Genomic DNA, 9514 nt, shown 5'->3' with positions numbered 1-9514 from the left:
GAATGTTCCCAGTCTAGAAAGGCAAAAAGCTGACGTTGGTGGCGATGCAGGCCTCGCCGTGCGCTTCTGGCAGGTCGGAATCGAGATGCGCCCCTTCTTCAACAAGTCGTCGCTGTGGGCGTACCCGGCGTACGCTCTGGGCGGCGGCTCGTTCGGATACTGGCTGCAGGGCATCGACGACAAGCAGAGCGCCATGCTGGGCGAGCGCAAGGCCTTTCTGCTCGAGAAGCGCAAGAGGAAGGCGGAGAGGGAGGCCGCTGCGGCTGCTCTGCAGTAAGGGGAAGGGGGGTGGTGTGTGTACGACCAGCGACGACCGGGGCACGACCGGGCTGATGTGTCTTCTGGGAAGAGAGATGGGGTGAAACTCGGGGTTGTAAGACTTGTACATATGGGCCAGAGCGCATGGAATACAAAGGTTCTTTTGATGCTTGTATTTGATTTGAGACCGCATGGTCACTATGATGCACTGGATAAAAAGGCCAGCGATGGGATATTGCATGGCTTCTATATAATTTTTCTTTTTTTTTTATGTTTTTGTCTAGTCTACAGCTCCTCCAACTTGCGCAAGATGGCGGGCACCGACATGGCTGACGAGTTGCCCAGCTCAGTGACGACGACGGAGATGAATTTGTCCCTCGTGGTGTCGAACAGCAGCCTGAATTCTTCGTCTGTGCTTCTCTCGGGGTCGATTTCGTTGTACGTGAGAGAGTCGATGGACACCCGCTCTGTGAAGTTGATTGTTTCGCTGAGCGCCACGACTCGGAGGCCCAGATCGGTCGCAACGGTGGCAATGTCACAGGTACCGGCGCGAGCGTACATGGAGCCGTTGCTAAACATGGCCTCTGCGGCGGCGAAGACAATGGTAGCTTCATGCAGATTCGATCGCAGGGCACCCATATCAGAGGCGTAGGTGACGGGGATGCCGGCGGCGGCTAGCTTCTTTGCGTGTTCGAGGCCCACGCGGTCGAATGGGTCGTCGACAAGAATGACCCTGAACTGCTTCCCGTCTGACTTGGCCTGCAGGAGCGAGCGCTCGACGAGCTTGTGGTGAGCAAACGTCAGGACGACCTCGTCATCTTCAATCATGTCCGCTGCCGTCTTGACGATGACGAAGTCGGCGAGGACGATGCGCTCGTGGATAAAGTTGTCAATGGCCTGGCAGAGAACCTTTTTGGCATCGCTGTCGGGCAGGTCAATGTCGATTTTGCTAATCTGGAGCTTGAGCCATCTTATGGCGTTGCCCATGGAGAAACACATTGGTCGACAGGCGGTGAGGTACTCGATTTGAGGGTTGAGAACGTGCGAGGTGAAGTGGCGAGAGAATGTGTTGCCGTGGGGAGTGGTGTAGGCATCGATGACCTAGGGCCCTTTTGTCAGAGACGTGCATAGTTTAGAGAAAACGAAAAATAAGACAACCATATTTGGGGCTCATACCTTTTTAAATGCCAGAAGAGTAGCTTCCAGCCTCGTGGTACTGTCGCTGATTGCAAAGGTGCTCATCTGCTGGCCCAGCGCCAACACAACCGGATTAACGTCCTTGTCTGCCTGTGTCATGGCAATCCTCCGCGCCATGGACAAGTGGCTAAAGCATTCTGGAGTCTTGGGCTTGGCCACCTCCTTCGCAACGGGCGGCAGCACAGAGCGCGAAGCAGACCGGTGATGGCTCGGCACAGAGAGACCACCTTGTTTGGTGTTGTTCGCCTTGCTTTTGCCAGATTTTGCGTCGCCAGTAGCACCTTGTCCTCCGGAAGGCCCAGCAGGTGCTGCGACCTGCGCGGCCTTTGCCTGTGCTCTCCTGGCCGCCTTTTCCTCCTTGGCTTTCTTCTTCAGCTCAGCATTTGATAGCTTCTTCTCGCCGGGGGCGTCTGAGGACGAAGCTTGGTCTTTTTGCTGGGGGGGGTTAGGCTGGGCTTGGGGTTTCTGGTCTTTCTTCGCGGCGGTGTCGCCTACGGGAGCGGGCTGGCCTCCCTCTGTAGCCATGAGGGTCGGAAGGGGAGTGTTGTTGAATTTTCTCAATAGGATTATGTCTGGTGGTGTTTGGGCTGCTTGCTAGGGAGGGGCACAACAGAGAGTCGGTGAGAGCAACTTGTTCGGCTCAGGCGTAGTATAAATGACGGATCGCTAGCTGGACGTATTGCAAGATGCAGTCTGGACGGTGATGGAAATTGGCAAGTGATTTGCGCAAAATGGCGAAGCTGGCGTCGTTTTGGCTTGCCGCTGAAGAATGATTGTTCTGGCCAAAGTTTGAGTCACTGCAGTTGAGTGGAGGGATGGATGCCCCGCGCCAAGGAGCTGCCGACACTCAGACCTCGATGTGCTGGAGACTGGAGTCACGGTCCAAGGACAAGGGAGCTTGAGAAATGCTTTTGAGCTGACGGTAAAATCTAATGGGCTTTCATTTGAGGGTCTGAGATGGTGTGTATGTACGTAGGTTGTTTATTGCCCCGTGATGCCAAATTGCCAAATGGTCCAGTGCACTTTTGTTTGCGTTTATGTTTTGCCCTGCGCGCCAACCACCAAACACACGTCATGCGAGTAGCGGCCCAAGTGCCTACCAAATTTCAGAACCGACACCTCGATCTGTGTCGAGCTGCATCTGCATCAGACGGGCTGAACATTGAAACAATAAGTTCCGTATATTTGTACGCAAGGATGCGTGATCCAGGCAGACTAATTCGAGGGATGTCCAGAGCCTGGCACTGGCATCACCACCACTCGTCGCCACGGGAAAATCATCAGGCAAGATGCCAAAGGCATCAAAACACAGTCAGGCAGCCATCATGGGTGTTGCAATTTAACCTTGCTTTTATCCATCTACAGCCTCGTCTGCCTCTTGCTTCTCTGAAGCTCTGTTCCTCACACCTTCTGTATCCTTCTTCACGTCAGCCTCGATGGACCAACCGCAATGAAAGACAAAAGTCAACAAATGTTCCAAAAATTCCCTGCCCGAATAAATCAAACAGGAGCGGTTTTGTTATAGTTTTCAACTAGCAAAATTCCTCTCTCAGCTTATCGCTTCACGGAGAAGGAAAACGCCCGTGCACTTGGATGGAGAGGAAAGAAAGAAAAGAGGACTGAAAGGACGGGGCGCAGGGCGACATTTTATAGGCAAAATTTCCTCGCTTCAGATCAACCTGCTTATGTAAGTAATCTAATCTTGCGCTGGCTTGGCTAGTGGGCGGACAGGGCCCGCGTCTGAGCTTCTAATTGGTTGGTTTTGCCGGGCATCAAATGTAGATTCGCGGCGCAATTCTTGACTGCACATCACACATCACGCGAGGGCGAGCTTTTTCGACGGATAGAAATCTTACACAGGGAGACTCCGCGTACTAGCTTGAGATTAACCTTCTTTGTTGCTGTCTTTGCTTTCTGCTCTCCGCACTATCTGGAGTGCAAGGATCTTCAGCAGTGCACTCGGCTTGCGGCCAGCCTGTTGATTTGTTGTGCTAATTGGTTTTCTGCTCCCCCTTTCACTGAGAACCTTGTTATTAAATTGAACCAAATGAGTGAATAATCGGCTCAATTTTGCAGCTCAAACAAACCTCATGGCGTTGTGATGGCTCCGAAATCGTACTCCATAGTACATACTGGTCCAGTCCCGCAGATGCTCTCCAGCCACAGGACAAATTCATGGATGGCATACATAAGCTCACAGCAGCACCTAGATAGATAAGATATGCAGCAAAAATTGTGGCAGGGTGATTCCTACGGTCCAAAGACTAAGGATATGTAAAGATTGCCGTATCAAACTGCGCGGGGTGGTGGACGTGGTGCTGAGGTCAATTGAGTCACGGGCCACGGCACCGCACCAGATATCCGGCCACCGACTTGTTCATCCAAATCTTCACCTTGTCACATCACCCCCAAGATGAAGTTTGCTCGCGCCTTTTCCACCAACGGTGTCCCTGCCAAAAAGCTCAAGTTCGTCCCTACCTCGGGCACCTACCCCAAGGGCTTCTCAGCAGCTGGTGTTTTCTGTGGCGTGAAGCCGGGAAACACCAGCAAGCCCGACATTGCTCTGGTGACATCGGATCGCGACTGTGCTGCCGCTGCCGTCTTCACCAAAAACAAGTTCCAGGCTGCTCCCGTCACTTTCAGCCGAAAGTTGCTTCAGAGAAAATCCAATGCTGGTCTGCGAAGCGTCATTGTCAACTCGGGCAATGCGAATGCCGTGACCGGCATCGGAGGCCTTCAAGATGCCGCCAAGATGGCCGAGACGACTGACCAGAGGGTCGGCACCGAGAACTCAACAATCGTCATGAGCACAGGAGTCATTGGTCAGAGGTGAGACGCGAACTATTTGGGGGCTCATTGGCCGGTTTGAGACTACGTTAACAAGGTCAATTGCAGGTTGCCGATTCAAAAGATTGTCGACCATATTCCCTTGGCCATCCATCGCGCTGGCGCCACCCACAAGGACTGGCTCAACTGCGCAACGGCCATTTGCACAACGGATACCTTCCCAAAACTCATGTCCAAGTCGTTTGAGCTCCCTTCTTCTCCGGGGGTTGAATATCGCATTGCGGGCATGACCAAGGGCGCCGGCATGATGGCACCCAACATGGCGACGCTCTTGGCCATCTTGGCCACGGATGCTCCCATTGCCCCTGGCATCATGACCAATGTTCTTCGGCACGCCGTGAACAGGTCCTTCAACTCCATCACCGTGGACGGGGATACCTCTACCAACGATACCGTCGCTCTGTTGGCCAACGGCGCCGCAGGCGGCAACGAGGTGTCATCCGAGCAGTCACCCGACTACGACGTCTTCCAGACGGTGCTGACCGACTTTGCTACTGATCTAGCCAAATACCTTGTCCGCGACGGCGAGGGCGCCACCAAATTTGTCACCATTCGCGTGGTCAACAGCGCCTCTGAAGAAGCCGCCAGCCAAGTCGCGCGAGCCATTGCCCTCTCGCCGTTGGTCAAGACTGCGCTTTACGGCAGGGACGCTAACTGGGGCCGTATTCTGTGCGCAGCTGGCTACGCACTCATCTCCAAGCCCGGACAGCCTGTGAACGATGTCCCCGAGATTGTCCCCGAGAAGACGAGCGTTTCGTTCATTCCCACCGACGGGTCCGAGGAGCTCAAGCTGCTGGTCAATGGTGAGCCGGAGGTTGTCGATGAGAAGCGGGCGAGCGAGATTCTAGAGATGGAAGACTTGGAGATCCTAGTGTCTCTGGGCACTGGTGATGAGAGTGCTGTGCATTGGACCTGCGACCTCAGCCATGACTATGTTACCATCAATGGGGATTACCGGACCTGAGCGTTGAACGATGTCTTGGTCACAGGAATGTAAAACCTGTTGGTAGTTTCATAGAATAGTTGCAAGGCGTTTTATATTCAAGACTAGCACCAAGCACACGCCTTTATTGATGTGATGGAATGTATGGCGCGTCAATACACACCAAGTATCGCCAACAAAGTTGGTATATTGAGAACTTTTCTTTTTTTGACCTCTAGATTTTAAACCCGTCTATGCATGACTCCGACATGTATCATACTGACAGCCCAACCCACCGGGTTTAAGCACTCAGTGTACCCTTCGTACTAGGAACCTCACCCTCCTTGCCCTTGACCCTCGTCGTAGCCATCTTGATGGCCACAGCCAAGGCCTTAAACGCACTCTCAGCCCGGTGATGATCATTATCACCCCGCAGGCAGTCGACGTGCAGTGTAACGCGAGCACCCTGCGCAAAGCTCTGCAGACAGTGAGGTACCATCTCTGTGCTCAGTTTCCCCAGCCATTCGCGCTTCAGCCCCAGATCAATCACGCTATAGGGACGGTTTGACAGGTCGACGACAGCCCGGGAAAGAGCCTCGTCCAGCGGAGCATATGCGTATCCGAATCGAGCGACACCGGCGAGGCTGCCGAGTGCCTGGTTGAAGGCGTATCCGAGAGCAATGCAGCAATCTTCAGCAGTGTGGTGGTCATCGACTATCCGCAGAGTCAGGTCAGCTTTCTACGCATTTTTTTCCCCTGTCGGTGTTTTGGGGGACAACGAACTGTGAAGATCGCCCTCGCAGTTGATTGCAAAACTCCAGCCCGCGTGCTTGGCTAGCGCATGGAGCATGTGGTCGAGGAAGCCGATTCCAGTGTTTACTGAGATGATTTGCGATTTGCTGGACTGGGAGGCGTGACCGGTGGTGGCTTTGAGCAGACTGGCATCCGTGTCGGCTGGGAATTCGCCGCCGTCGAGGTTGATGGCGAGTTGGATCTTGGTCTCGTTGGTGTCGCGGGCGAGGGCGGCCGATCGGACGGGCAGAGGGGATCCCATTGTGTTGAATTGACTGGATTGTGCTTTTGGGTGGTTTACTCCGGTCTCGTTTGAAGGGATGGAGGGGGAACTATGTCGGTGGAAATAACTCTTGGATGGCTGACCCAATGTGAGTCGAATTGGTTGCCTGTCAGGGTCCAGATGTCCTGTATCGGCGACAGCCACTCTTCGGTCGACTTTTGCCAATGTTTCGCTGCAAACGACGTTGGAGGACTTGGGGGGCGTGTGCGCTGGAGCTACCCCGCTGGTCTTGAGCCCACGCCCCCGGAGCGGTCTGTTGTGCTGTCAAGGTTGTTGCACCACCAATTGAGACGCGCTTTGCATCGCGCTTGCAACAAAACACCAATTAACCTGGCTGGTGATTCAAGCGGGCAACACCATGCCGCCTCGGACCCCACGACACCACAGTCTACAATAAGTCCTTATTGCTTTATTTCTTCTCCCACCCATGTGCGCCACAGTATGGAAAAATTCTTGAGGGATTGGCGGCAAGATGCCCTGAACAAAGCCCAGTACGATGCGGCCATTTTCATCGGCGACAAGCTCTTGGCCCTGACCAGTCAGTTGTGTCCTTGAACAAGTCTCTCGTCCTCAGCATCAAGCCCTAACGCAGTCATCTATATCACGTCTCCAGACGACGACCAGGACGCTTTTTGGCTCGCCCAAGTCCACTTTGCTACGGGCAACTACACTCGCGCTCAGGCCTTCCTCTCCAAACAAGACCTCATCTCCCGAAACCCATCCTGTCGCTATCTCGCAGGCCACTGCCTTATCAAGCAGTCTCGCTACGAAGAGGCGCTCGTGGTACTCGGAGAACGGAACCCCACGCACCTGATATCCAACGGCGGGAGCAACAAGCGCAAGTTACAGCCCCGTCACGGTAATCGGCGGCGCGACGGCGAGGTGGACGAGGAAGAGGCGGCCAACCGGCGATTCGAGGCGGCCATGTGCTTCCTGAGGGGAATATGCTACGCCAAACAAAACGCATTTGATCGAGCCAAAGAATGCTACAAGGACGCTGTACGGATCGATGTTCGGTGTTTTGAGGCCTTCCAACAGCTGATGAAGAATTCGCTGCTGTCGCCAGACGAAGAATGGCAATTCCTCGAGAGCTTGGACTTTGACTCGATATCCGTTTCGGGGGATCTATCTTCATCGCAAGAAGCTGCAGAGTTTACCAAGATGCTTTACACTACCAGGTTATCAAAATACCGAAACCCAGCTGCTTTCGAGACGGCGTACGATTCTCTCTCGACACACTATCATTTATCCGCAAACCCCGATCTTCAACTGGCGCGAGCTGACCTCTTGTACACGCAATGCCGCTATCAGGACGCTCTCGCCATTACCAACGCGATTCTGCTAGAGGACAAGTATAATTTCTCCATTTACCCAGTCCATGTCGCCTGCCTGTACGAACTCAAGATGAAGAACCTGCTCTTTCTGGTGGCGCATGACCTCGCCGACACGCATCCCGAGGAGCCATGCACGTGGCTAGCGGTCGGAGTCTACTATTTTGCGATTGACAAGATTGCAGAAGCCCGTCGATATTTTAGTAAAGCTAGTATGATGGATGCTCATTTTGGGCCGGCCTGGATTGGCTTTGCGCACACATTCGCAGCCGAGGGAGAGCATGACCAGGCCATCTCGGCGTACTCGACCGCCGCACGGCTCTTCATGGGCACTCACCTGCCGCAGATTTTCCTGGGCATGCAAAACCACGCCCTCAACAACATGGCGCTGGCGGAGGAATTCCTCAAGACGGCATACGGTTTGTGCAAGACTGACCCGTTGCTGCTCAACGAGATGGGCATTGTCAAGTACCACCAAGACCGGCCCCGAGACGCGGTGCAATACTTTGAGGCAGCTCTTGATATTGCCGAAGAGATCAACAGCGAACCGGGGGCATGGATTGCCACCAAGACAAACCTGGGCCATGCGTACAGACGACTGCGGCAATTTAACAAGGCGCTGGATGTCTTCAACGACGTGCTAAGGCTGGGCGGTAAGGACGCGGCCATCTTCAGCGCAAAGGGCCTCATCTTGATGGAGCAGAACCGGCCAGAAGAGGCGGTGTCGGTGCTGCACCAGGCGCTGGCCATCAACCCGCAGGACAGCATCGCCACAGAACTCTTGAACAAGGCGCTCGAGGAGACGGTGTTGGCCGATGGCGCTGCGGAGGAGGAGGCGGACGACCTGGCCGACTTCGAAAGTCATCTGGACCAGAGGAAGTTGGAGGCGGCGCAACGGGTCAATGGACGCCGGGCTGGGCGCGGCATGCTGGACAAGGGCAAAGGGAGGGTCACGAGGAGACGGACCTTGCTGGACGATGAGGATAAGGGCGAGAGCATGATGGAAATGACGGACGACGAAGAGTAAGGAAGGAAGGCATTGGGATGGCGAGAGGCATGCATCTTGATATGGTTGCAGACGGCGTTTGATGGGCTTTTTTTTTTTTTGGTAATGGCATACTTGGCAGGTATACTTCAAAATGGAAGCGCTCGATTTTACGTTGTTTACTGCAAAAAGGGGCAGCATCTAACAGGTTCCTCGTGTGCTCAATCTTTGTGGCATGCCGTGTATCCTCACCCAGTCTCACGTTTGATAGTAGATGGGCGAGACGACAGGGAAGCGTGCGGATTGAGGCGCTCGCATTCGCATCTGACATGTACTTGACCGTTGGCGCGCTCCACTAGCCCGTTTGTCAACATCAGCCGTCGTCTGCGTATCCTGAAGGACGAGCTACGCTAATACCACCCCTGCTGTTAACCCGCAGCGAGTCGTTTGATTCAGGGAGCACATCGCAAGGTCTTTGGTCCGCGTCCGCGTCCCCGGCTCCCTGCTTTCAACCTCGAGACAGCAACGCTTCAGCCCCAGCCCCCGATGTGACCATTGAAGACGAGTCAGCCAGAGAGTGATGCAGCATCAAGATGCCTATCCAATGTAAATGACGAAATAACCTGCTTTTTCTTTGCGCCACGAACCCTCTGTACAAGACAACGATGCTTGGGGCTCTCAAACAGAGTTCCATCAGTCCGATGGTCGAGGCAAAAAATGAAACTCTTGGGTAAATAGTGTCCCCAAGAGTTATACAGTAAGCTTAGTCACCTCACACGTTGAGATTGAGTAGGCGGCTTGGTCACCGAGACTGTATATGAAGAAAAAAAAAAAGCTATTACAATGCTTAAAAACAGGTCTTTTGTTCTTATATAGCAAATGCTTGGCTAGGCTTCAAA

The 9514-nt window shown here is 53.9% G+C and overlaps 5 protein-coding genes across 6 annotated transcripts; 2 read left to right on the top strand and 3 right to left on the bottom strand.

Annotated features, from left to right (window-relative positions):
* Positions 1-13: 13 nt before the first annotated feature.
* J3458_001434 (uncharacterized protein) lies at positions 14-499 on the bottom strand (the record flags this gene model as incomplete). Its single annotated transcript, XM_066116721.1, has 1 exon — positions 14-499. One exon carries the CDS (start codon positions 497-499, stop codon positions 14-16), a length of 486 nt encoding a protein of 161 aa, XP_065978607.1.
* Positions 500-543: 44 nt separating this feature from the next.
* J3458_001433 (uncharacterized protein) lies at positions 544-1980 on the bottom strand (the record flags this gene model as incomplete). Its single annotated transcript, XM_007810218.2, has 2 exons — positions 544-1359; positions 1435-1980. The coding sequence occupies 2 exons, from the start codon at positions 1978-1980 to the stop codon at positions 544-546; spliced, it is 1362 nt and encodes a 453-aa protein (XP_007808409.2).
* Positions 1981-3860: 1880 nt separating this feature from the next.
* On the top strand, positions 3861-6492 carry ECM42_1 (glutamate N-acetyltransferase). Its single transcript, XM_007810219.2, has 2 exons — positions 3861-4284; positions 4351-6492. The coding sequence occupies exons 1-2, from the start codon at positions 3869-3871 to the stop codon at positions 5264-5266; spliced, it is 1332 nt and encodes a 443-aa protein (XP_007808410.1). The 5' UTR covers positions 3861-3868; the 3' UTR covers positions 5267-6492.
* On the bottom strand, positions 5526-6278 carry HIS3_1 (imidazoleglycerol-phosphate dehydratase; the record flags this gene model as incomplete). Its single annotated transcript, XM_007810220.2, has 2 exons — positions 5526-5938; positions 6008-6278. The coding sequence occupies 2 exons, from the start codon at positions 6276-6278 to the stop codon at positions 5526-5528; spliced, it is 684 nt and encodes a 227-aa protein (XP_007808411.2).
* A 52-nt stretch (positions 6493-6544) lies between the features above and the next one.
* On the top strand, positions 6545-9035 carry cut9_1 (anaphase-promoting complex subunit Cut9). 2 transcript variants are annotated; one of them, XM_007810221.2, is made up of 2 exons: positions 6545-6837; positions 6913-9035. In XM_007810221.2, exons 1-2 carry the CDS (start codon positions 6741-6743, stop codon positions 8655-8657), a joined length of 1842 nt encoding a protein of 613 aa, XP_007808412.2. In that variant the 5' UTR covers positions 6545-6740; the 3' UTR covers positions 8658-9035. The 2 variants fall into 2 exon arrangements, with proteins under 2 accessions (XP_007808412.2, XP_065978606.1); XM_066116720.1 differs by having other exon boundaries at positions 6545-9035.
* The last annotated feature ends 479 nt before the right edge of the window (positions 9036-9514 follow it).

This window comes from Metarhizium acridum, assembly GCF_019434415.1.
Source record: "Metarhizium acridum strain ARSEF 324 chromosome Unknown scaffold_1, whole genome shotgun sequence".
Classification (NCBI taxonomy): Eukaryota; Fungi; Ascomycota; class Sordariomycetes; order Hypocreales; family Clavicipitaceae; genus Metarhizium; species Metarhizium acridum.
This window is presented reverse-complemented; position numbering and strand designations above follow the sequence as displayed.